A 27,844-nucleotide genomic window follows, 5' to 3' on the forward strand; every position below is an offset into this window, starting at 1 on the left:
CAGAACAAGCCTCAACACCATGTGACTTTCTTCGGCGCAACTTTTTCTTGCATTCATTTCCTCCACACTTGATCCTGCGTGTCTTGTGTATGTGTGTGCCCACCTCCTGGCATACACGATACTGGTCGATGGCCCAAACTGTTGGCACGTGGGTGGCGAGCAGCTGATACTGTGTGAGGGTGGCATTGCAAGCCCGGGCACATATGAGCCTGGTTTTGCCCACTGCATTGTCCCCGACCACCACGCATTTAATCGTCTCCACATTGGGCCGCTCATAGTCTGTGTCTATATCCATGGAGAGGGCCCTGGGGAGAAGGCGAAAGAAGGGCAAAAGGTCAGTTTCCATGTGTATTCTACATACATCATATTGAAAAACAATTTTTTAAAAGAGAATTCTATTGATAAGGCTTCCAAAAGGGGAATGAGTCATCATTGGGACAGTCGAGGCTCTTGGCATGTAGGCACAGTGGCTTCTAGATGCGAGCCAAGCTAGAGAGGCTTTGTCAAGACTCTGAGCGTCACTGACCAGTATTTGGAGGACTCTGCCAACTCCTCTCCAGAACACATGGAGGGAACGCAGAGCTATTTCTGTAACAGTAGCCAGAGAAGGACAGAGAAAAAGAGAGATGACGTCGTCCGAGCGCGCTGTCCTTTGATCACCTTGCATATCTAACCTCATTTCTAGTCACATTGCGCATGCTGGACAGCATGTTTTTGAATCGTACCGGATACAGAGGTACAAATGTAGAGGATGGCTCTGAGCGCAGCGAACGGCGAGGTAAGAGAAGATAATAATGCTCAAAATATAGTGGAGGTCAAGATTGTATTCATTTGACGATATGTTTAAAATTGGGGTTTTAGTCCGTGGTGGGGGTTTTTTGTGGTACATTTCTAATATTTCAGTTACCTTTCAGGGCTTGACCCCACCCTTAGATGTATAATGTCCCTAATATGAGAAAGCAAGAGTGCACATTTCATATCTAGCAACCAATGAATTTGCTGATTTTTTTTTCTCCATCAAATATATATAATTAAACTTTTTTTTTTGTGCTGTGAAACTTCTGTTTCACATTTCAGCCCAGTTGTCGGCGATAATGCACAAATCAGCTGACAGTGAGTCCAAGGGAAGAAAGGCGATTGCCACTGTGATTGAATAATGTATAAAAAGAGGCGGGTCTTGAGGTTATCGTGTGAATCGACAGGTTTCACTCTTCTCTTGCAGACAGTGAACAATGGCCAAAAGAACTATCGGCGTTTACTTTCCTCCTGGTAAGTGTCTGCCATTTTGCCCAAATGCTTGCTGATCTCGATCTTGACTAACCATCAACAAACTAGGCAAACAAAGCAGATCCGTTGCTCTCGGGACTCACTTTCAAAATAATTTTTCTGAAGACAACGTGGCCATTTCTCCTTTGCCAAGCCACAAAGCAAATATTTGAATGCCAATTTTGTACACACAGCCCTTGTAGAATCTTCTCTGTTGCATAACCATCCCCCGCACAGACTTTTACCGATCCAACAATCCCTGAAACTTTTTCAAACAACCACTCGGGGGGACTCATAAATAGAACCTATGAAACATTCATAAAAGGCCGCTGCTCGGTATTCTATTGACGTGCTTGTCTTTAGTTACGATCGGCTAAAAATGGCATCCATTCACGACATGAGCCACACCGGAAGCCCTGACCTGCACTTTGTGTGGTCACACATCTCCAACCTGCTTGACACGCCACGACCGTTCCGCCATACATATGCTCATTTATAAACAGAGCGGGCACCCATTGCATCGGTCGGGGCGGAGGGCAACCCGCTCCGTCTGTCCCCATATCCAAGTGTCTTTGCGAGGTTGACGAATGACTTTTAATTTGTTTCCCTGAACGCTTGTCTGTCTTTTTAGAACGAATAATGCATGGTGGCATCCAATTAATGTATTCACACCTGCCATCCCTTTTTGATATGTTTTCAGTTGTTCAATGTGGATCCAATAATCGGGTATCTTGACATGAAAAAGAGAAGAAAAGAAAAAGAAATCCAAGGAGGAGTTTTTTTCCATACATTGTTCGCTCTGTTTTGAAGCAAAATATATACTGTAGTTTGTGCATGTGTTGAGATCTCAAGTAGGATTAAAATCACATTTTCAACATGATCTAAATACGATGACTCATGCTTTGTTCACAAAGAATCTCGGTAGATGCAGTGGGTGGTGAGACAACTATGAATCCAATGTGTTCAATAATCTCTCTCAAAACTTCTTATTCATCCCTGAAAGATTAGCTGGATATTAAGTAACAGAGTAGAAAAAGGAGAGTGGATGGCCAAGCGGGAGGCCGCATTTCCATCAAAGGGCGGTGGAGATACTTTTTTGCGAAGGTAGAATTGAAATTGGTAAAACCTCACCCGTCTTGTGATTCCACTGGAAGTTGTGGGGAAAAAAAATATTTCAAGACCCGTTTTGTTCAAGACAAAGTGATTTGTGTGTGTGTCCCTATTTCAGTTGACCAATCCAAGGACTGTGATTATCTTTTGTTGTTGTTGTTGTTGTTGTATTAACCTTCATACATTGCATCTTGGTAGTTACTCTATCTGGAAAGTACTTGCGATGGACAAGAGGTTCATCAGCTCAAAGCAGTAAATGTTGAAAAACCAGCGGCCTGAGAAGAATCTGCTTGTCCAAGTGCCCTTGAGAAAGACACCAAGGCCTCAACGACTCGAGAACAAGCTAGTGCCAGCCTTCACTTTGACCACCGGAATGTAAACAAGATGATGAAAGTGTAGTAAAATGAGTTTGACTGCATGGATTTTGATGATACGCTATCTACGGCATCAATTCAGAAAGACAAAAAAAAATCAAATCTACCAAAGCCTGAGGTTATAGCTCTCAGGGCTTCCAATCCAAAAATCAGATGTGTTGAATGGGATTTCCACAGAGATGAGCCAGAGAGGGATTATTTGAGTCTGAGGGAGGAGGAGAGGACTGTCACCCGCTATTACAATCAGTCGGTCATGCCACAGGGATCAAAAGTGCAAAAGCAACAATAACCACACCAAGAATTCAGACTTTATCATCCCAGGGCTTGCAGAGACGAAGTAAGAGGAACGAAAGACTAGAAGAGAAGAAGCATGTATTGTTTGCGCGAGCTTCATGCCTACTGGTTAGTAATTGAGCTGTGAAAAGCAAGCGCTACGAGCAGGAGGAGCCGCCGGTGCGGAGAGACGCTCATGGGGGATCCGGAGCAAGCGACCCATGTGGTCTTACATCTCCCCGGTCGTGTGTATGGGTCAACAGCCCCAACCTTATTATCTCCTGGCGCATGACTGACATGTTAAGCGCCTGCTATCTGGTCTGTGTCTGAATGGTAATGAGCTTATCCAGGCAACCACAATTATTTATTGGGAGAAGCTGAGCAGTTATAAGGGTGCAGCAGTGCAGCGGAAAGCAAAACCGTGAAGCTCCGGTTTCAGTTTGAGCCAATAACCTGTCGTGAACTAGATTTGATCTGTTTTGCCAAGTCATCACCTCTGCAAGGCAGCAATGATGATTGCTGGGATGCGTGAAGGAAAAAGGAACAACAACAACAACAAAAAAGAAGAATCTTTTCAGCCGTAGCCATGAGGGAAAGGGCAAATTTTCCACTCTGTTCTACTGAATGCTCAAACAGGATCCTATGGACATGCACAAAGCGACAGATGTTAAAATGAGGGTTGAGTTGCTGCATGCGTGGTGGGTTGGGGGTTTTTTGGGGGGGGGGGGGGCGTTGCCAAATTTCTGCAATAATATGCATAACTTTGTGTTTTAGGATTACATAGTTTTACACTCAAATACCATCTTGGGAAAAAAAATGCAGAGAATTTCCTTTTTTAACCATTTAGTGACAACGTGCATTCATTAAACATTCTGTGTAAATTTGACTTCTGGGAATTTCCTGTTTTTGACATTGTGTGAAAATTCATTCATTCATTTTCCGAACGGCTTAATCCTCACTAGGGTCGCGGGGGGTTGCTGGAGCCTATCCCAGCCATCTTCGGGCAGTAGGCGGGGGACACCCTGAACCGGTTGCCGGCCAATCGCAGGGCACACAGAGACGAACAAGGGAAAATTTAGCGTGTTCAATCAGCCTGCCATGCATGTTTTTGGAACGTGGGAGGAAACCGGAGTACCCGGAGATGTGTGAAAATTCACATGCACAATATATCTGACTTTCAATGTGTTTTATTTTTTTGGTGGGGGGAGGGGTGACACAGCTGTGCATCTTGTTGCTCCTGTGCTTCTACTTCCTCCTTCAGTCTTTTCATTCATTCCTCTGCTGCTGAGCTTTGTCTGGCTTCTTCCCAGCTGTGCCCACTCAACCACTCCTCCTCTCCCACACACACACACACATATATGACACCCCCCGCCCCCCACTTTCTTTCTTACTTCAAGATATTTTGTCATTGTAATGCTCTGATGGATGCTCACTCACATCCATCTACAGATGTATAAATCTAGCTCTGGACGTCCCACTTTACTGAAAGAGAGCCAAGAAGCAGCATTAGGCTGATCACCCACCGCTCCCACGCCCATTTTTTGCCCCCCCCCAACCCCTCCCGTTCTGTCTGCCTCTCCGTTATGTAACACCTTTCGGGACCCACTGGAAGCAAGCACTCATCGCAAAACGCACCTCCTTTTTTGGGTCCATTTTTTCGGCCTTGAGTTCATCCTGATCACATGACCAAGTCTAAGCGTCTCTGCTTGGGAAGATATGACCCCACTTGCCAATGATTATGCTAAGAATCGATTACCAGAGCTTAAAAACAACCCAGGCTTGACTTCTATTTGGAAGCGTTGTTGGAGGAAATGGGCTCACGCCGTGTTATACGCATATGCAAGTTATTCTTCTTAATTTGGTGGCAAGTGTTTTACTCGCCTCTGTTTGTGTTATCGAGGTGTTGGGAGACAGTGAGTGCCAAAGGCGCAGCTGTCACAGACTGCTTACATAATCGGGTCTGTAGCCTCTGCTTGGCTCCCCCGATGGCTGACGTTAGACCTCAAAGACACGGCGCAGACACGCAAGCACACTTGCCTGGCCCACCGCTGACGGCACGGGTGTTGGTATGCACACAAAATGCACACGTCCCGATGAACGACAGCGCTAACCACCATGCTTTCCTCTCATCACAACAATAGTAACATGCTCTTCGTGCCTTACTTTCTTGGCCTTCATTACGACTATGTTTGCCACCGATTCCTTGTCCAGCTCTCAGCTTGTTTCTTCTCTGTAGCGTTGACACCAAATGCAGGCACGTGCCGAAAGATGATCGACGACGGTGGTTAATCTGCCGCGATTCCCAGTACGGGCCCGGAAATACATCAGCCGTTTTGATGAAAATGAACCTTTCCTTGAAATTCCCGAATGGCCACCCCACCCCTGTCTAGAACCGCCAGTGAGCCGTGGTCATGGACAATTTAGAATCTTCGATTAAGACAATAGGACACCGGACTAGCCGTAGAAAACAACACAAGCGCAGGGACAGACAAACTTCACACAGGAGCAGATATTCAAACCTCAAACCTCTGAACTTTGAAGTCGACGTCCCTTAGACGGCATTTTCTTTTCTGCCTATGAAATAAAGATGTGCAAGGAGGAGTAAAAGTAGGAGGGAGAAAATAGCAGTCATGCTAGCAGTCATGTGACATCAATTTGATGTTGAAATTTGGATGTTGAGGTCACATTGATGTTGAATTGACATCAGGTGCCCACTGCGAATTGGCTAAGAATGTGGCATGTGCCTTGAAAATGGAAGTCAAGTAAAAAAAAAAAAACTATTTGCAATAAAATGTGCTCCCAGTAGTCTAAACGTTCCCTTCAATTCATTTTGCAGTTTTCTGGGTTTGGTCATGTGTTCATAAGCTTTCGGAAATATAATGTCATTTTCAATTGACACTAAGTGGCACGACAAAGCAAAATGTCTGCCTCCTAAAATGAATAGGAAACGTGGATTTTTCTTTTTAGTTCATATTTCAAAACACTATATTCATCTGAATAATAGTTGGTGCGCATAGAACATATTATTGTCAAGAATAATTTTACTTCCCCTTTTAGCATGGCACCTTAATGACAGATTGTTCCACAGGCACTTCATAAAGCATTTTAGAACGTAACATGTCCCTTATAACAACCATTATTTATGTATCCCTGCCACCACAAGGTGTGTTCATTCCAACGATGACATCAGCGCTCCATTACCTGAGCTGCCCTTCCACCTCGACCTGATATAGGGGCATTGAGGACATTCACATCAGTCACGTAATCCTGTGTTATGCTATCCTAAATCACAGTAAAGTCACTGGCATATTGGCTGTGCAACACAGTAGGTACCACTAGTTGTGTTCAAGATACCAGTGCAAGTAATGGGAGGCCAAATTCCTTTGAACTGACAAATACTTCATTTTCATGAAGCATGACAACAAATGCTGAACTAACCAGAATATGTCACGTTACTATCTTTTAAAAAGTGAATATGATAGCCGACCAATTGTGATTCAGCTGTAGCGTTTCCCAAACATTCGTGAGCCAAGACATGCATTTCACATCAGAAAAAAATCCCAACCTAAGACCACCAAACAAAATGTCACAAAAAGTGGGTACTTTACACAGTTAAACCGACAGCTAGAGAAAGAGGATTTCATTCTTCTGCCTGTCAACAGACATGGGTCGCAAAGATGAGATGACCAAACATAAATTACATAGAGCCGAGCACCTCTTAAAAATAATAATAATAAATGATCGGGCAAATATAAGCCTTGGTCAACCAACAAAGACTGCAAAATATGAATCTGTTACTTCCATGAAAAATGAATGTAATTGATGAACTACTAATGGGTTCTTTTTTCAATAGGTGCCTTTCATTTCACTTAGCATGCATGCCCTGTCACCATCAGTGCTACCTGCGTAATGCAAGCCATCTGCTGACGTCATAGCCACAGGCTCCACATTACCCCTGTGCGTGTGCGCAAGCACGTGCTATCAAACTCACATTTCCCGGCAGAAAATGCGGCTGCCCTCGTCACATCCCAACTGGGACGGGTACGCACACGCTTCTCCATTTATTAGCGCGTCCTGTCTGAGAATGAGATCCCACTTATCAATGAAGCACCCCCTCCCATTCATAAGCACCTGACTCATTCATAATTTTTTGGGAAACCGAACGTGCACACCAAGGTAAAAGGATCCTGGGGTCCGTACAGTAAAAAAAGCACGTTCAAATTGTAAAAATCAGCACATCTTTAGGCAGCAAAGGGAAGATATCATCCCACATGCCTAATGGACGCGGCTGATAAGCCTTGCATAACACGCCAAGCCCATCCGCTGCACAAAGACATGTAACACCTCAGTAAAAGCAGACAGGGCACCAATAACCCCACCAGTGTAAACATATCTGCTTGCAAAAAGACGCGATGCATCCATGGGGGGGGAGGGGGGTATTAGTGACGAAAGGAGATTAAAGCCCCATTGAGTGCACAAAAAGGGGAGTCAGCATGATACAAAGAAAACGGCGTTAACTTTTTGGAGCAAATGAAGTGAGTGATGGGATGGAATTGGGAACGTGTGGTGGGTTTTTTTTTTTGTTTGTTTGGTTTTTTTTAGGGCGGAAGGGAAGGGGGTCCCTACCTTCCGACGGTTCCGGAATTGACCCACATGCCACTCTGATGGTGTGCCGGTCTTGCAAACTGGGCAAGGACACGCAGGGAGAACAAATAGTTGGTCGTATTCAGGTCCACTTGGCACAAAGAGCATGTGATAGTTTATCTGAAAGGGGACAAAAAGGACCCTCTTTTCCTGCTTTCCGTGGCCGCCTTGTCAAAGCTTCACGAGCCTCGGTTCAGTTGAAATCATCCACTGGTGACAAAAGACGCCTTTGGAGCTCAGAAGTACATTTTTATACTTTGAAAATGTACACATTACTGGCCCAGACACTCGGTTCCAGTCTGAGCCACCTCCCTTTCTGTTGTTGTTTCCCCAGCTGATTTCATCAAAAGACACGCCCCCGCGCAGTGACGTCGCGGCACTACTCGCCCAACTCCTGCCGTGCGGCGTTCACGTGCTGTCAGAAAAATCACATACTACGGAGTGAACGTGATTCTCCCTCACGTACAAAACGCGCACATGCCGCAAAATCGGGCATGCCTGTTATGGTTTTTTACAGTGCAGGTTTCTCATAGAATAGCGGGTTTATTCCTAAAAATAATGTTTTTCATTTTCATTTTAATGCACTGTAAGATTATGCACAGTTTGAACATGAACACTGGGTTTAAACTGAGGGGACTATGGACGGCATCCAGGATTTTTCTCTCCCTGTTCTTGAACCAGGCCGAAAAAACGATTCATCAATATATATTAGTATGTCAAATGAAATGCTGAAAGCTGCCACCACACACACATGTGTGTGCGTGATAGTAAGTCACTTTGCTCAGATAAGGCCATTACTTCAGCCCACCTTTGCCTCGATGGAATTTGTGATGGAAATCGATGCAAAGTATTCTTTGTTATTTGTTCAACCGGGACATTATGCAGTCTCCCCCTGCCCATGTAATGAGATCTCCTTCGCGCTTGTGGAAGACTGAAGACAGACATCTACTGGCAGGTCCTGGTACTGAGCTCTGAAAACAAAGGACACAATCAACTCCCTCACCCTTCGATTATGTCAATGCAGTCGTTCAAGACCACAGCAGCAGGAAAGTCATAAACTGTGCCATAAAGTGGGCTACAAATATCTGTTTCTTGCCAATGGGCCTAAAGCCAAGAATGCGATTAAATATTTAACCTTTTGGTAAGGCTTCTTTCTGTTGACGACGTCTGCTCTCGCATACAAAAAGGCGAAAAAGTCTTGGGACACATTTCCCAACTGGTCATTAAAGGAGTCATGGGTTTGCTCTCCCTTCTTTCTCCAGTTTACATTATTAGTCATGCATGCCCTAATATGAGTGGGAACAGTATGGCGTGACTTTGGTATGAAAGAAGTTGACACAGAACCCTGACCCCAAACCCATCAAACATGTTTGAAATCAAACGCAACACATTTGCATGGCACCAGGCCCACTCTTACAGTATGTCAACATCACTGACAATCACGTCAATGTCATACGACATGTACAATCCAGATAAAGACGCTGCCTCCACATGATGTAACATCATTAATACTCATCATCAATGGTACCGTTTAAACTATGGTAAGACTTCACTCTTGAATTCACCCAAGAGACTGTTTATCTACTTCCGTGCTGCTGTTTTTGTTAGCTACAGAGTTCAAATGGGCTCAGCAGTTCAATGAATGTATGATTAATTGCGTCTAGGACTTTTTTTTTTTTTTCCGGACCAGTTTAGTCTTTTGCGCCCTGAGAAAACAGTGCCCCCCTGACCCGGCTGGCAGGGGCAGAAAGAAGCAGCATGAAAGATGGTGAGGAATGCCATGGGATAAAGTAGGGCTTCAAGAGCACTGGCACTGCAAGGGCTTAGAAATGTGGAGAGCCTGCCCCTTTGTTTGGACACTTGTGAGAGAACTATCAAGCAGCCCAGTCTGATGGGACATCTGGCCTTTTCAACCACGGCTCTACAAAACAAGTGGAATGCGCACTTGCAATTATGAACTTTCTCACTCTTTAATCTTCCACGTGGGAAGTTTGCTCCCGTTGCTCTGCAGTCTTTGACAAGGTGTGTCCTTTACATAGGGTAAACACATAAAATCCCTCCCGGGACATCCTCAGAACATTTTGAGCCGCACTGATCAAAAGATACTGTACATCGTTGCACTTTGAATCATCATTGGAGTACAGTACAAACAGAGCAGGAGAGTCTCATATATATTACATGTCAGCACTTAGTTTGTTGAAACTCCACACAACAAATGTGTGAGGCAGAGGTACTTCTGCTACTTCTGATAATTCCCTCTCCTCTCTAACCCATGTCATTGCCACCATTGATTCCATATCCAATTGGCTTGCAATAGTCCTAAAGCTGTCCAAACAGCCAGCTTCTCACACCGCACGTGTCCGCGGAGCGTTTGCCTTCAACCCACACCAACAAGTGTGCTAACAAACATGCACACTCGTCACACACACACACGCCCGCACACACACACACACACACACACACTCAAAGAGGAGAAGAAAAACGTCCGCATGTATCCCCTGTGCGCTGACGCAAGTGGGTCAGAGCCGCAGTGGGTCTTCAAAACAGTTCCAACACCATGTTCAGGATAACAGTATCAAGGATTAAATTCTAATACACACAATCACACACAATACAAAACATTACACGGGACATGTTGCCGAGCATAACTACAGTTTGGGATCATTTAGTTCTTTGTTATGCAAGAGGAGTTTGGCTCATGTGTTTGATTATTTGTTTGGCTGACAAAGCTGGAATTTCAATGTCCTCCCCTGAGCGGGTCAAAGTTCAAGGGTATGAATGGAATGACTGAAGGGCAACACAAAGAAGTGATCTTGTGGGAAACGGTATTACTGGCATTCCTAAAATATGCACATTCAGTGGAATGTTCGAATCGCTTGCCTTGCTTCTTAATCTTTTCTCACACTGACTATAGCTCAGAGAGCTACATGAAGTGGAGTGTGTGTCGTAACGACCCGACTATTTGGCAAATGGTCATGAGTGCAAGTCTAAGTGGAAAAACATTGAAGGCTCGATAAGGCCTGTAGCAGAGGACAAGATATTGTTGACTTGTTATGTTTTATGTAGCTTGTCCTATCTCCCGTGTAGCCAGATGTTGTTTCCTCATTATAACCTAATGAAGACATATCGCTGTGTTATTTCTGCCACCCCCCTCCCCTCCCAAAAAAAAAAAACAGAGTGCAGGGCTAAGTGTCAGAGAGCTCCTCAATGGGCTATTTGTTAGGCTTTAATTCTTTGTGGAGTGGAGAGGCTTGTTTCCTGCTTGCGAAAAACACATTAGTTATTACAAAGAAGGCCCATGAGCAATGAGTGGCGCAGGAAAATACTTCCTTTCTTTTAAATGCATTTTGTTATGAGCAGTCAAAACACATAAATGGCCTCTAACTCAACGGCAAAAAAAAACATAAGCAAAGACTAAACTAAGTCAAGTAAAATGACTAAATGCAGGATTTATATGGCAATTTTTGAATGTCTGCAAGAGGCGGCGGTGGGGGTGTTGTTGGGGTTTCGGAACAATTCAAACTAAACTCAAATTGCAGGTAAAAAGACACTCGTTCCAAAAATAAACAAATATATCAAAGGGACAAGGAAATGGGTATATGCACAAACACAACAAGGAACAAACAGGAAGTGAACGAAACCTGGTTACAGAACAAAAATACAGCAGGGAAAGACAGAGGGCAACGGAAGGAGATAACAGATTGACACGGGAGCCAAACAAAACAGACCGGGCGTAACTACTCCAAGACATGACAGGAGTCAGCAACACAGAAAAGATAAGCTTAACTTGAAAACAACACAAAATTAAATCAACATCTGGCAGATTAGCGTTTTTAAAAAAGGAATAAATAAATAGCCTTCCAGTACCGGTACTTTATCCAAAATGTTTTACCAAATATGGGAAAGGCCACACAGAAATGTGAGCATTTCCAAGAATTTTAAGCACTGATGGGAAAACGACCACATGAGATGGTCAACCAGGGTGACGATTGGGCGTGATGGAAGGAAATGTCGGGAATGTTAAGTGGTTCCTGGGGCGCAGATGGGATGACGGAGGGAATAACTGGACCGGAGAGGAAGAGGACAGAAGGTGTCACTTAAGAAATGTCAATCAGTTGTCGCACACTCGCAGGCACACTCATCACACCTGCGACCTCGCACCGACCCGTTATTTTGATAGCTCAGAAAAGCGCCTCATTCATCGTAAGTCCGACTATAAACGTGATTGTTTTTACCTTTTTTTTTTTTTTTGCAAGGCCACGGCGGTGACTACGAATACATTGACAATTGATTGACAACTCATAAGTCCTACCTTCTGTCTTTCTATGTTGTTTTTCGTCACGCACGGTGGTTTCCTGCAAATCAAATTAGAAGAAGATGGAGGCCATAGACAGCTGGGGGGGGGGGGGGGGGGGTTCACAGATCATTTTTATCGTATACTAGTGTCAAAGTCATACTGACTGTTTTCGTAAATATGGTGGGTTTTGTTCAAATGACAAATTCTCCTTTTGAGGGGAGATGTTATATGAAGGCGAGGCTATGTTTGCAGAAAGACAAGACTTCACAGACCAGCCTAAAATATGGCCTTTATAATCTTTCCATAAAGAGCAAAATACACCCCAAGGGACAGGAGTAACCTCTAATTGCAACATTAACTGTCCTAAAACAAACCCTATAAATTATGGCAAATGTCGTCACAGTCTTTCAGGAATAAATTATCCTTTGAAGGCTTCTTTCCAAACTACAGTTTAACTACTCCCATCTTTTTTTTTTTCTCAAGGTGATTCTTACTACCGGCTTGAGGACCACTTGTGTCACTCTGACAAATAAAATGTTGCAACTCAGCCTCATTTCCTCGTGCTAAAATCCAGCATCCGCCAGGCTCCGACACGCAGTGTGTGTCTGCCTCTATTTAGACGTTGCTCACACGTACAGAAACAGCGAGGCAAAAAAGGAAGGGCGGGAACGAGCGTGAGTGTAAAAGCAAAAATCTCAGGCCGAGACAGATGCAGATGGACAAATAAATCACATTACCGTGAGCCGAGGCTTTGCATGAAGTTGCTGCTTTGTGTTGACTTCAAATAGCCTCATAGCATGTTGTTTATCCACTTCCGCTGTTTGTTCATCGCATTGTATTGCGGTCGAGTAATCAAAAAACAAGAGGTATTCCCCAAAGAGCAACCACAATACCTCAGTGGCGAACGCACTTTTAACATTGTAATTCCTCAACCCCATGCAGGGAACATGTGTTCCGTTTTGATTGAAGCACTAAATTTAGAGATATGACTGATATGAAAACTGCTTGAACCAGGACTTGCAGGAATATGATTAAACAACACATGCTCATCTATGCACAGTAGGTGTCCAAAAATAGAGTGATGGAAAAATCTATACTGGTGTCGGGTTATATCCGCCCGACTGCTGCATGTGCGGTGGCCTGTCCAACTGCCATACAATGGTCACTGGGACCACATGTCAGTCACTGGCCTGGCTGCGCCACGTAAGGCTTAAAGTATCCAAGTAAGGTCAATGGTCAAGTGGGTAGAGGCTCTCTGGGATGGTGCATGATCCAAGCTAATCCGCCAGTGAAAAGAGGTCATTCACGATGTTATTTCAAAATCACATGCACAATTTTGAATTGCAATGTTGAGTCCAGATATGCAGCACATTATCTCCCGGCTGCACGATTGATTATTGCATCAAGAGGAACATAAGTGGCAATAAAAAAAAAAATATATATATATATATATATATATATATCTACATGACAATAATGGGGCATAACAGCACACAGATCTCAGCCTAAATGCATTCACATTAAGAAGTCCCGGCTTCATAAATTGGAGAACCGTTGATGACGTTAATTATTAATGTTAAGATGAGAGCACGGTAATCATGTGAGGGGCAGAGAGACAGACAAAGATGTACCCAATTTTTTTTCCCTGTGAGGGTCAAATAACTTTTCCCTTCTCTCACGCCACGGTCAGATTGTAAAAAAAAAAATTGATCGCAGAGAAAAGTAAACAATTATTGTTTTCCAAAAAAACACACATAACCAAATCTCAAAGAAAAAAATAATAATACACCTCTGGTATTGTTCAGGGGGCCGGGCAAGATGTGGAGGTGGGCCATAGTTTTGGGACAACCTATTTAAACATCCGTAGTGAGGCGTCAGGGTCAAAGGTTATGTAGTCTCCCTGTTCTCATGTCGGCGTCTTCTGCTTCTGCCTGCATTCCAAAAACATGCACGTAATTGTTATTTGAAAACTGCCCGTAAGTGTGAACGTGATAGTCAATGGCTCTTTAAAAAAATATGTGCCCTGTGATTGACAGGTGACTAGTCTGAGCATATCCCCCCCCCCCACTTTCCCAAAATCATCTAGGATAGACTTCAGCTCACCCGAGCTCAACTGAATAAGTTGTATTTAAGAAAAAAAAATGGATACATGTGGAGGCATGTGTCTTAACATTGTGAATGAGTTGCAAACCCCGCTCTTGTTTTGTGTCACAGATTTTCTGAATGTCACCATATTAAACTCTCACTTCCTAAAAATAAAAAAACGGGCCGCTTATTTTAATAAATCTCCATGAAATAAGTGTGGAGTAAAAGTGACTCAAACGGATCCAAATGGGCTGAGAGTGGCAAACCGAACTGTGCAGCACGCAGTGAGTCAGTTTCACATTTCCATGTGGGATGAGAACCACAGAGACAAACACTGACTAAGATCACGGCAGATCTCATTCTAACTTGTCACACTGCACCCAGCCCGACATACCGATTCTCCCATATCTGTGTGCGTCCCCGCGTGCATGTGAGCGCGTGTGCGTCTGTGTGTGTTGGCGAGACAGAGCGTGTGTCAGCCGGCTTGCATCAGCCTCCTAAAACTGCAAAGAAGCAACCCTTCACCCCGACAACAATGTGTTTGTATGGAAACAGATTATACGACGGGAAGCACCTTGCAGTGAGCGTTAACGTACGTCAATCTATGAAAGCGCTCTCTGTAAAATTATCGACAGATGTGTCTTGTGAATCAAAGTTTTGCTCTGACAAAAAAATAATTTTAAATATATATATATAAATCATCATCATAAAAATAATCGAGAGCCAGCGCTTCGGCACTCTGAGCATAAATATGACATCCGATTGGTTAAGGAAAACTGTGAAATTACATCAGCCAGCCACAGTCTTTATATATATATATATATATATATATATATATATAAGAGCCGACGATGAGAAGAAAGGAGCGTTAGCGCGGAGCGCCGATGCGGATTTGGAACTGGGAGTCGCGGCTTGGAGTTTGAAGCGGATTACGTGGGACAGGAGAAGTGAACGAATCTCTTTTCGTCAATGGACGCTACAGCTTCGTGTTTGCTTTCAAAACTTAGCTTGTAGCAGACGTGTGCACATTTTCAGCATGACGTCTCTGATCCACTGGTGAAAGGACACTTTGATCCTCTCCTCTTTCATCTAGAACTGCTTCAGACAACAAAATGTATGCAGAAAAGTGGTGAAGATTGCACGACTGTCTGTGTCCTATGTGTTGTGTTGTGTTATTTTTGTTATTTTGACTTCAAAATGGCGCCGCGAGAGTGGCTGCCTTTCCAGCAGCTCCTATATTTTGTTGTTCTACTTCTTCCTTTGATAACTTTTTGCTGCTGTGAATCGGGAATTTCTCCATTGCGAGACTAATAAAGGTTTTCTTATCTTATCTTATCTTATCTTATCTTATCTTATCTTATCTTATCTTATCTTATATATATATATATTTGTTTGTTTTGTTTTGTTTTGTTTTTTTTGTTTATTTATTTGTTTATTTATTAATTAAATTTTTTGGGGGTGGGGAGTGAGTGATTCCTATGTCTCAATTCATGGAAGCCAGTTGATGAGGACGAGATGATTGTGGGAAAGCAAATTAACAAATGGGCAAATAAGAAATGACAATTTGCAGGAGGTGACACGGTGGTGACATTGCTGAACACACTCGAGCTGCTATCTTTCAGTTTGGTTTCATACAAACAAGTGAAGTGGTCAACGTGCAGTTCAGTCAGAGACGAGCACCCACCTGTGCAACCACACAAATTCATCACAATATCTTGCAAAAGCCGGAGAAGATTCAAATGTTATAGTGAGACATGCAGTCTCGGGTTGAAGCACTTTTTTAAGACATCAAGGCCAAGAAGATCAGCTAGAACGCTTAGTCAATCAAAGTGGTTGCAAATTGTTCCCCTACATTCAGTGGCTAGATTATATACCGGTAGGTTGTTTTTATAGTGTACCAAAGAAACTAAGTCATATTAATGTAAGGCTCCTGCAATGTAATGCATTACTGTCCTCACTGCTAAGCACTGATGCTAATGTATACCATTGTATGCTATACACCACAAGGTTTGAAGAGAGCAAACTTAAAGTTGTGCATAAAGTGGATGACTCCAGATGTGGTCAACCTCCGGTCCTGGAACCTTGCCCTCTTTCACCATTCTATCAACAGTGAAGTTGTTTAATGTCCTCTATCACTCGACAGTCTCCTCCGCCTCTCTCTTTCTATCTCTCTCTTTCTCCGGTCCTCGGTCAGCAGACATGTTGCTCACTATTCCTGTGGGTTCTCTTATCTCCCCTTGCCCCTTCAGTCCTGCCCAGCCCTGCCCATTCCTGTCTTCACTGGCGACACCTTCTTATCCACCTCTCTCGACACGCATGCACATACAGACACGGTTGTTGATGCTGTGTGAGCTGTTAATGGAGTGATCTGAGCAGACTGTATATAAGCACAATTTAGAGCAACAGAGGCCTTTAAACGAGTACCACAATTTATATTCAGTACAAAAGCCATCACCTTACTGTGGCGAGCACCCGGTAGCTGGGCCGACACCCAAGGGGCCCGGCCGGGCTCAGCCCGAAGAGGCAACATGGGTCCCCATTCCCATGGGCTCACCACCACTGGGAGGGGCCAAATGTCACCCCTCTTGCAGGGAAGGAGCCCGAGCTGGTGTGTGAGGAAGAGAAGTTCCGACTTGACATCGTCAGACTTGCCTCTACACACAGCCTCGGCTCTGGTACCAGTTCTTTCTATAGGGATTGGACTCGCTTCCACTCTGGAGTTGCCCATGGTGAGAGGTGCAGAGCCGATGTGGGCAATGTTCAGTGACTGAACATTGGAGTTCACACCGGTGGATGAGAGGGTAGCCTCCGTGCGACTTTGGGTGAGGGGACAGGTGCTGGCTTTTGTTTGTGCCTATGCATCAAACAGCAGTGAGACCCGGAAGGGCGTGATTGCGAGGAACGCCGCCCCCCCCCCCCCCCCCCCGATCAGAATTCGAGTGGTGCCAGCAGTATATCGGATTCGTCCCCAGTGAGGGTTGGACACCACCAAGGCTGCCCTTTACCACCGATTCTGTTCAGCACCTTTATGGAAAGAATTTCTCAGAGCAGCCGAGGCATCGAGGGTGTCCGATTCTTTTTTTTTTCTTGCTTTCAAATGTAAAAATATCCGAGCAATATGTAAGGATGAATCCACGTTTGTTTGGGTGTGTTTATGGCCATGCGTAATCTCGGAGTTGACACCCCTCCTCCTCCTCCTACATTTTATTCCCCACTCATTGCTCCATGCAATTTGACCTCAGCCAAAGCTCGAATTTGCATATGCATCCTTTATCCCTCCATCCTGCTCATCTCTTTCACGCTCCCAATTGCTGTGCTCATTGACATTGCCCATGCACACCAACCGGCTTCTCTTTCTCTCTCTCTGCACCCCCGACTTGGTGTTCTCGCTCTGTAAAACTTTCCCAAGAAGACAAACATCATGTGGTTCTGGGAAGAGGAGGTCATGCTGTGTAACGTCTTTGTTACTTCTTTTTTAATGTGCACATGTCCTGCATCCAAGAACCCTGCTTTTGACTTTGATTAGTTTGCTCTTGCACACGTGCATTCGCACACAGACACACACAAGGCTCCTGAACCGATTGCACTGCTGCATATTGGCAGACAGCGGGACGGCCTCACCCTGAAGGAAGAATGGTTCAAATTCCACAGCTGACAGAAAAAGACAGGAGCGAGACGGAACGGAGAAACTGATGTCAACTTCATCAGATTACCATGGAGCACCACCATCGTCTGTTCTCTGCTCATGTTGACATACAGAAAAACGTATTGAACCTACCAAAGGTCGAACGCTTTGGATTTTGAACATAACCTCATGCAATTCACACAAAGCTTTCAAGTTAACAACACACGAGGTGCCAGTGCACCGTTGGCTTTTTGACATCTTTTTGACACATTTTACAAAAGAAGAAGCAGCCTCAAGACGGGGTGGGTAGTGAAGCACATTTTTAAAAGACACCTTTGTGTACACGAAAGGTCATGAAAAGAAGGCAGATTTCCTAAACATAATAAGTAGCATGGTGTCACTTCATCAAATGTTAAACTTCTTTTTACACTTACATTCAGATGACCGGCGTGCAGGAATGGGTTGTTTTCAACATTAAAAGTTCAATGTGTCTGAATGGTGCAAAAGCGATGCGACACCACGAGCTAAAGTGTGAAAAAGTACAGTGACGCACTGTTTTTTTTTAGATCTTCTCTCCCTTTTTTTCCCTGACTGACCATTTTCATATTCATTACATAAGCGTTTGTATAAAAACTCAAAAAGTATGCCTCAAATGGCACAATTGCTACATAAAAAAAATTACAAAAGGCATTCTCTGTTGATCTTCTGTTAAGACAAACGCCTTAAGGACGCACACATGATATGTTAGTCAGTCGCTTAAAGTGACACACCCACTAAAGTTTGATTAAATGTGTTTTCCTCTGGTTATCTTCAACACAATTATTCATCATGATTACTGGAAAGCCGTATACAGTAGATGTTGAGAACAGATGTTTTGTTAAGATAAAGTACAAGTTATTCTGACAAGTGCACAACTTTTTTTTTGAAGCGGTACAGCCGAACCGTTACGCAACTCCCACCCGCCTTCTGTAAAGTTCTGCTGCGCGCACAAGCTCAAAACCACGTTGTTGTTGTTGTTGTTGTTGTTGTTGTTGTTGTCTTCGTGAGTGTGCATGCGTGTGTCTGTGTGTGTGTGTGTGCGTGTGTTTAAAGAACGTCATCCTTACCTTTATACAGACATCCACCACCGGGAATCAGTTCGCGGCTCTTTCTCCTCGACGTCCACTTACAGTTTTAACACCTTCCGATTGCTCTTCTGCTTCTCCCTGCAAGCCGCACACACATGCAATGATGAGGAGGAGGAGAAGGAGGAGGAGGAGGAGGAGGTGGAGGATGACATCTAATCAGAACCTTTCTTAGGACCGGTCGACCGAGTGGACGTCTATAGTTAGTCATAGTCATTAAGGTTTCTTCAGGTTCCGAAAATATGCTATTTTGGTGCTATTTTGTTTGTTTCCAAATCCCCCCCGTGTCTCCCTGTCTCACCGACACAGCAGATTCTCTTGGGAAGTCAACGCATGCCGCCACTTTCTTATTTCGGTTTACATATCCGCGTGGTTGGAAAAAAAAAATCCGATTTCCCTCATTCCCCAGTTACCCTGAACGCATCTGATCACAAACTGCAGCAAAGTCAAATTGTTGTTTCTTTCTTGTGTCTCATCTCCTCACCGAGTTAAAGTCCTACCTAAGGGAAGCGGATCCCTGCCCTTGCGCTCTTCGTGCCCTCTCTTCGCCGTGGTCGCGCCCACTTATGTTGATGTTCCACTCCGGGCCAGCCTTCAGCAGCAGCAGCAGCCGCGCGCCCCGACGTCAGCCGCATCTCTCGTGCGCTTCGAGCCACACCCATCCATTCATTCATAAAGTGGAGAGAGTGCCAGTCGGTGCTCGTGCATGGGCACGCGCACGTATACGTACAGCAGTTGACACCGAATTACACCACTCGCTGTAAATGTATTGCAGCATAAAGTAGTTCTGCACAACCGGGCGATCCAATGGAAGAAACAAAAGATAAGAAAAGCTGTTTTTGAAAAGACAGCCTGTACTGTAATTACTTCTATTGAAACACTAAGTAGTCCTGCGCAATCTAGTGCGGTCCAATCCACGAAGCAGAGATGAGATTACCTGCTTTTGCAGAGATTTAGAGCAATGGATTATTATTGTGGTTGTACTTTGCATCACAGTGAGGTGCTTCGAGTATTTCCTCGCTCTCAAAAGGCGCCCAGATTGTAACTCAGAGCATCAAAACCACAATAGTAAACTGTTCAATTAACAACATTGGTTGACCTTTGTCTTGTTAGAATTTGGGATACAATTCTTGAATTGGATTTCATTGCCGCTAGTTTGTGCAGCTGCCCTTATCTGTTTATGTCACTGGAATTAGCGCATACATGGTAGACTATTACATCTGTGACTTTTCAGTGTGACTCTTAGTGTTAAGAATATGCTTCTTAAAGCTACTATAAAAGTTGCAGACGATTGCATCACCTTTGTAGGAGTCCTCTTCACTCAACAACCCCAGTGGGTACAACTGTAATACGTTCCTCAGTCAGCTTCTGGAGAGATATATCGTACAGAGATAGATGAATCATCGGCAGTGTTGAACAAAAGTAATGAACGCATATACTGTACATCAAGTTTTAAAGTTGGAAATCTTTAAAGGTACATGCCATGTGCAAATGTTCCGAAAATTGTGTGAGGAGAGTATATTGAATCTTATATCATAAAGAACATTTGTTTTGTGCTGGTTTTATTTAAAAAAAAAAAAAAAGATATATCATTGACCCGTTCAGGGACAGCGGTTACTAGCTTATCATGTTATCAGGTTACAAGTTATCATTATTGGTGCATGAAAGGATTTCTCTTAACAAAACCCTACCAAACTTCCTTTGACACCATATGGAACATTGCACCCTTGACCAGTTCAACCAAACACATCAAATGCCAGGCGACGAAAGCGTCTCCATGACTCTTGTTCATCCAAGCATTCAAACTTGTCCCACGAAGGGAAGAAAGAGCCTCCCCAGGCTCGCTCCCTTGTCGGCGTGCAACCGCCAGGTTCAAGGCAATAATCGCCATGTCGCGGTGCAGCCACAAGAATGTGAACAAAACATCTGGATCATCGAGAACGACCGCAGGGGGGAAACGAAGCTTTGGTCTTCCACTTGCTTAAGTTTGAGGCCAATGAAATGAACACGCTGTGGTCCAAGGTCATGTGAGTACGTGAGCATCCCGCGCCCCTTCATCCTGATGCGCGCAGGTGTCATTCACCTTTATTTCAAAATGTCTTCGACAGCACTTTTCAATGCTATTGATTTAGCAATATGGGCACAATAGCTCCATAATGGAGGGCGTCCACATGTAAACATAAACCAGATTCTCGATCAGTCTCTCGTCTAAGTGGGCAAACTGCTGATCCCGTGCGTGGCAAAAGGCTTGCATCAGCAGAACGGTGGGGAAAAAAAACAAACAGTTGGCGACTGCGCAGCGCCTTTAACTATAGACACAACACAATATTGACATACACAAAGGAGCGATCTGGGTCTAGTTTGGATCACTTTCACTGATGCACGTGAGGAGCCAAAGCGGTGTTTGACACCAGCCATTGAGCCGCCACAATGACACACGTTCGGGAGCTGAGCGGCCACAATGAGCCCTCTATTTGCTCCAGAGTCTCTGTTATTCTTTCTGATGATTGCTGGAACAAAAGTTCATGACAAAAGTCCCAATTGAGCTTGAACAATCGCTCACAAAGGAGCCAGTGACTTGGTGTCTGTGGTCCTCTTTGACAACTGGACAACATCACGGGTCCGTGTGCGACGGAACACTGTCAACAGTTTTGCAGCAAGAGTTGTTTTCAAATCGAAATGATTGGTGTGATTTCAGCGATGGTTCCCAATTGTTTTGAGCAAGGAATTTGGATCACTTTCATGGAATTTCATGGGCAAGGGATTTTTTTTTAAAAGGGTTGATATCTTGAAAGCCAGTCAGACCACAGAACACTCTTCATTTGACTTCACCCTTCAGCTATTCACCTCCTGCATACTTTGACTTTAAAAGAATTTTGAATGAATAATTCAACGAAAAAGAGAAAAGTCCATCTCACAGGAAAAAGCGCACAACATAATTGAATGGGCCGTGCGTGTTTACCCCGCCCAAAAGGACCAAAAATGAAGGCAAGATAGAGGTCCATCTTTTTACCATTTAACTTTGAAACTTGTGCAATCCTGTAGCCTAAGAGAAACAGAAACTGTCCCAAAAGCAGAAAAAAAAAACTTTGGTGTTCGCCAATCCAATGAAGATCGTTAAGAATTGACTTGATTTGTGCAAAGCAGGGTGAGCAAGTCTGCTAAGTGCTAAGGGTGACTGACGTGGCTCTTGATCCTTGAATGATCCCACAAAAAGTCTGACGCTGTGTGACCAGGTGTCTCTTGGGCAGTCTGGACAGCGATCAGAAGAAAGATGACATAAGCCGTAACGTCTTTCTCCACAAGCATCACACTGTCTATATTCATCATGAGACAACCGCATTCGCGGTACTGCCCGGATTGCGGACCCGGCCTCTTTAGCCCACTAACGGGCCGCCCGTGTCCCTGTTTGGCGTCACCGAGGTGGCTATGAATAGACGCTGGCGTATCGTCAGTGCTGTCAGCTAGGCATTGGCACGTGTGTCTCGTGTCAGCACGACCACGGCGCAGAACTCCTCGCTGGTGTCGCCGCACCGGCAGCACATTGGCGTTGCCATGGAAACAGGAATGAGCACAGCTACCCCTGCCCTGACATCATTAGTTGTTGTTCTCAAGAAAACTCTGTTCCTCTTTCCTTGTGTGGCTTTCTCCTCATATTTATTCAGCTTCTACTTTTTGGTACCAATCTAGTCATTTTAGCTAAAGCGCAAAATGTGTCTTCTTCCAAATCTCCTCCCCCACCACTTTCTCTCTCTGTGTGGTGTGGGAGAAACGAATGGAGAGGTATACGGGTCACCGCCTAATTGACAAAAGCTCCATAACCTTCGCAGGACAAAATGAGCAGATTGTGGTGTTTGTATTTCTGCTCCATTTACCACTTTGTCTCTGATCATGTAGAATTTACTCTGCATTGATGGGCAGGCAGGAAGCCATATGGCATGTCAGGTAGGAGGTGAACAAACTGAAACAAAAAGCAAAGGGCAGACGGCACTCTTCAGCTGCATCCTCAGCCTTTTTTCCTGTCATTCATCACCTGAGCGCATGTGCCAAATATGGGGGGAATAAAAGTTTTTGAACCTTTTGGAATGACCTGGATTTCTGCATTTCTGCATGAAGCGGTAATAAAATGTGATCTGCCCTTCATTTAAGCGACACCAATTTTACAAAATCGGTTTTCTGAAACTAATCATTTTGGACCATTGCGTTTTCCAAAACTATTTCAATACAGCAATATTCTTGCAATGCCTGGGGTGAATCACTCTCTTCAGGTCTCTACAGCATTTCAGGCTAGTTGAGAAGAAGACTGTCAGTGATTTTCTTTCCGGAAGACATTCATGTTGTTGATTTACTTCCTCTTACTACCCGTTGCATCACCAAACTGCTGTGAAGCTTCATCTGGCAAACAGTTCGTCTTTAGTTCTCCTGATGAACTTGAAAATTAATTTATTCATCAATGACAGCAATGCGTCCAGGTCCTGAGGGAGCGATACAGTCACAAACCACGATGCTTCCTCAACGATGCTTCACACCACAGCTTTAACCAACTCATCCAATCTTGTCACAGTGACTGGATTGTTGGATGGGTACAAGGATGTGCAGAGGGCGGGGCCAACACGTTGGTGGCCTTCGTCATCCGCCTGCAGGTCGCATCCACAGCACACCCTCCACAGGTTGAAGATTTATTTTTGCATTTCAGTTAACAAAACCTGTGCAATAATTGTCCGAAACAAACACTTCGTTGTTGGCGTACCTACTAATGGCATCGCCGTATAATTGTGGAGATAGGGACGGTAGTCTGTTGATTCGTCAACGGAGAAGCATTGCAAATGTTGCTGAGTTCATAGCCAGCTATAAAAGGCAGTTAGATGAAAAGTAACACCAGAGTGCGGTTATTTTGTTGGGCCGTCTGCATCAACTGAAGATGTGAGCATGGGTGTGTATGCTGAGAACACATTTGATACATTTGTCTATTCATGAGAGTGACAGAGGAGCTGAGGAATGTCTTGGGCAAATAGGGTCCTTAGGGCCCCCCTATAAATATATTTTACACTGCTTATTTTTTTCGCGAGGCTCATATTCCTGTGAAATGCTTCAGTTAGTGCGTGTAATATTGTGCTTGAGTTTTTGTCGGTTTCCTTACTCAACATTGGCTGGCAATTTGACTTTTCCCAGTCCAAAAAGTCACAGCATTCCATTTTGTCAGTGAAATGTAGATATATGTGATAAACCCATCCCGCCCCTATTCCTGGAGGTTTCTCGAATGAGTCAAAACAAAGCTTGCCACAATTAATTCTGTTTGGGTTGCAACAGAGACCATCTGTCAACGTTTTTACTTTATAGAGGTTGCGGAATTTTCCATTTATTTCTTACCCCAGATGCAAGCACAAGTGTTTTCTCCCAAGATGATTCCATCTCATACTGTGTCCCTTGCCACGCACCTATTGTGAGCTAGAAAATTGGTGTGAAGACTCGGAGTGTTGTATGTCCTTTAGCTGTCAGGGCGTGTGTACGCGCAGGTGAATGTGATCATGAGCTACCAAAACCCCCTCAAAAAGATTGATAGAGCAAAGAAGACACACAATTAAATTTGTGCCGAAGATCTTTGTATATTCAGACTTCCTTGCAGCGCCATGAAGAGGCCAATTTATATCACTCAGAGTATGGCGGCCTCACGCCTCAAACTGATGTCCAAAAACGTTTTATTCGTGGAACACCGTGAAAACTAAAAAGACATTTCAACATCAACAATCAATAATCTGTTTGACAGGACATTGAATAAATAAGCAGAAATGATATACCGTGTGCACTATGTTAAACCGAAAGTAGAGCATCTAAAATAAAGTCGACTAGACGGTATCGTTTCGTCTCTCTCTAGCAATCTCTCTTTCTCGATCTCGCTCCCTAATTCCCTCACTATCCGCCATACGTGACCCTGAACCGGAAATGATCGACGAGAAAACATTCCAAGTAACATCTTGAAAAGATTTAAAGAAAACCATAAATATGAAGGTTCACATGGAAACAAACACACTTTCACAAACAACAACCTTAAATAAATTATATTTTAGTTGTCCTGGCAACCAATCGACTCAAATCTGACGCCAGCTACAGTAAGTGTTTCATAAAAATAGAACCATACTACAATACCCCCCACATATTCATATTGTCTTCATTTGTGAGAATCACTCTGCTACTTTCACTCTCAGAGAGAGAGAGAATTGAATCTGACTTAATGTGGAATACCGGTCTGGAACATGAATCCATCAACATTGCAGTGGTACCATCCATCCACATGCACATATGGCTACATAAACAAGACGGGGCTCAACACACCATGCGCACTGGCTAACGTCAGCACACCAACGTCAAACATTGCCCAGTGCTAGGCAACAATGCCATCCCAGATGGCAGGCTCTGATGTTTAGTTTGCTCTAATCTAATGCACTTAAGTCCCATTTCCTACCCATGCCGCCTAGATGACACAACAGGGAATATAAAGTCTGGTCGACAAGTATTTGGACAATGTCGGTTTGGAATTAATGAGATTGTGATGGCAAAGAAGGGCTGGACTTCACTGAGGTCAGTGGCCTGATCTCAACTCAACAGAGCATACATTTCACGCAACAGAGAAGAAAAGTGACATTTGTGAACTATATTTTTCGAGGGTTGGGTGTGTCAGTGTAAATAAGTACAGAGCAAAACTATATGACCTGTTTAGAAATTTTTACAGGATCTACAATAAGCATAGTCAGTGGATTGCAAAAATACAGTGTTAAGCGGCTATTTGTGATGGGCCAGTTCTGGACCCTGGGCCTGAATTTGACACGTGCCATAGCATTTATGACATTTATGGAAGAAAAAAAACAACTTTGCATTCCCACGCAAAAGCATCTTCATTGAGCAAATTTAGCTCGGTGTCTTTGTAAAATTAATTGGGGAGTGAAGGCTCCATCATACATTTGTCTAGACTGAAAAAAAAATGTGTTGAAATTACTCCATTTTATTTTGTCAAGAGGTTGCACAAAGGAAAATCACCTGGATCCAGACAGATTTTTAAGTGAACTATAAATCTACATAAAAATGCATCTGGATTGAGATGATTTTGTTTTGCGCAACCACATGATGAAATTAAATGGAATAAACTCAACCCAAACATTTTTTTCAGTGCAAGATGTTGATGATCGGTCAGGTTGAAGTCCTCCTTTCCGAACACACACGTATTATGGAGCTGCTTGGCTGTTTGTTTTTTAGCAGTCAACTGGACCATCTATGGCAGCAGACTGGAGGGGCTTTAGGCTCGATCCCGGCAGGCTTAGCCACACAGGCCCAGCTGCTGCCACGAGCGTGGATGGGCACGGGATAAACTGCTCACTCTTCAGCATGGTTGTGATTTGAACACACTAACATGCAAGCATCTACCACACTTTGTACTACAAATAATGCTAAAGTTATATACAGGTATATATCCATTCCCGATGGAAATAATCTTGTTTCTAAATCATCTGTTGATCTCAAACCCCAATGTTTGGAGTAAAAATAAAGGAATGGGCCACATTGGTGCTATACTTTGGGGGGGGGGGGGGGGTGGAAGCAAAGTAGCATGTGCACTGCACTTCATGTTCTAATCTCTCCTTTTTGTGTGCTCAGCTGGAACAGCCAAGCGTCAACAAGTATTGCAGAAGTGGCCCCGGGCTTGAGAAAAGGGCCAGAATGTCATGCAGCGTTATTGACTGATCCAATGAAGACTAAATGTTAGTTTGTCTTGCGTTTCTGAGAAAAGTCACATCACCGTCTCGTTACTTTGTTTGACAAGGTCCGACCGCTCTCTGCTCCATCAATCCATCTTTTTTTTTTCATTTCAGCAATCTCTTCCGATGTGTATTGTACTGTTCCAGAAAGTTATGTAACATATGCATCTGTGTCATTGGGGACCTCAATGTAGCCATGTTTCTTGTGCTGAGCCTGCCTCCGTCCCAATCCAACACGCACCAGTCGATCGCGAGGTGTGACACAACACAACCTACTAAAATGTATCGACTCCATTCGAACGTGCGATGTTTACGTGGCTCCAAGCGCTTGTGCGCCAATATACATGTGGCCCGGGCATCGGCATCGACCCCCCCGAGTCAGCTGGCACCTCGCAAATTTAAGTTACATAACATGTCATGAGTGTGTGGCTTCAAAACAAGTCTTGTCACTTGATGTTATGTGATCAGTGTTGACTGCAAACCAGAAAATAAAGGACTACAACTCTGGGATTTAGTTTAGCCGCAGACTGACAAACAGCACGCAATTCCTCACTGACCTGATTCTTCTTATCTCGTCACGATAAGGTGGACGGATTATTGTGATACCTCACTGCATGATATGAGCAAAAATAAAAACTGCATGTGATACAGCTACATAGACCATATCAGCTATCAGAAGTGATGGCTTAGCACAGTGGTTCTCACACTTTTTCACCGGGTAAAAAAAAGTAGTTTGCTCACTAAGTGACACCTTCATAACAACCATTAGAATATACACAGATGATTTTTTTTTTTATTTTGTGCAAAGGTGATAGCTGTAATATCACAATTCCCCACTCGATGGCATACATGACTTAGTTGCACTTCCACTGCCGTATATTACAGCACGAGTAGGCAAAATATTTTTTTCAGAGGATTCGGAATGATATGAAGGACAAAAATAGTACCTTAATAAGATTCACAATTTGAGTGAGTTGATTTTTGTGGAGAAAAAAAAAGTACGAAATGAGTTCTTGCACCTAATGTTGGTCTTCTGATCAGCAGTTTTGTGCCGTCTTTGAATGGTAATTTTATTTTTTTTACAAAAATAATAATTCAGTGTGTGATTTTTTTGTTGTTGTTTGCTCAAAACCTTTTTTGTTGGCTTACGATTGTGGGATCTTTCATACACGTACTGAAAAATGTACTAGCAAAAAGGAAACATATTAAGAGTATATATTTTGCACGTACTGTATTTTCCATATTTACTTTTTATCATAGATCTAGTGAGGAAGTGCGTGGTCATTTGTGGTTCTGCC

At 43.8% G+C, this 27,844-nt stretch overlaps 1 protein-coding gene and 1 long non-coding RNA gene across 9 annotated transcripts in view; one reads left to right on the forward strand and one right to left on the reverse strand.

Moving 5' to 3' along the window:
* Positions 1-19,448, reverse strand: part of rhobtb4 (Rho related BTB domain containing 4) — a 33,398-nt gene extending 13,950 nt beyond the window's left edge. Inside the window, exons 1-3 of one of the 4 annotated variants that reach the window (XM_086112554.1) lie at positions 19,299-19,448; positions 18,781-18,879; positions 104-305 (exon numbers count right to left, since the gene is read on the reverse strand). In XM_086112554.1, coding sequence (XP_085968680.1) covers positions 104-295 — 192 coding nt within the window. In that variant the 5' untranslated portion in view covers positions 296-305; positions 18,781-18,879; positions 19,299-19,448. The other 3 variants (XM_086112556.1, XM_086112555.1, XM_086112553.1) reach the window with 3 other exon arrangements.
* On the forward strand, positions 206-27,531 carry LOC147205300 (uncharacterized). Of its 5 annotated transcripts, none has more exons than XR_015101050.1 (4): positions 442-778; positions 1,078-1,113; positions 1,223-1,269; positions 26,446-27,531. It is a non-coding gene; the product is annotated as an uncharacterized LOC147205300 (long non-coding RNA). The 5 variants fall into 5 exon arrangements; XR_015101053.1 differs by lacking the exon at positions 26,446-27,531 and adding an exon at positions 1,967-2,146; XR_015101054.1 differs by lacking the exons at positions 442-778; positions 1,078-1,113; positions 26,446-27,531 and adding exons at positions 206-334; positions 1,967-2,146.
* Positions 27,532-27,844: the final 313 nt, after the last annotated feature.

This window comes from Hippocampus guttulatus, chromosome 5 (assembly GCF_054856545.1).
Source record: "Hippocampus guttulatus isolate MCC_2025c chromosome 5, RoL_Hgut_1.0, whole genome shotgun sequence".
Taxonomy (NCBI): Eukaryota; Metazoa; Chordata; class Actinopteri; order Syngnathiformes; family Syngnathidae; genus Hippocampus; species Hippocampus guttulatus.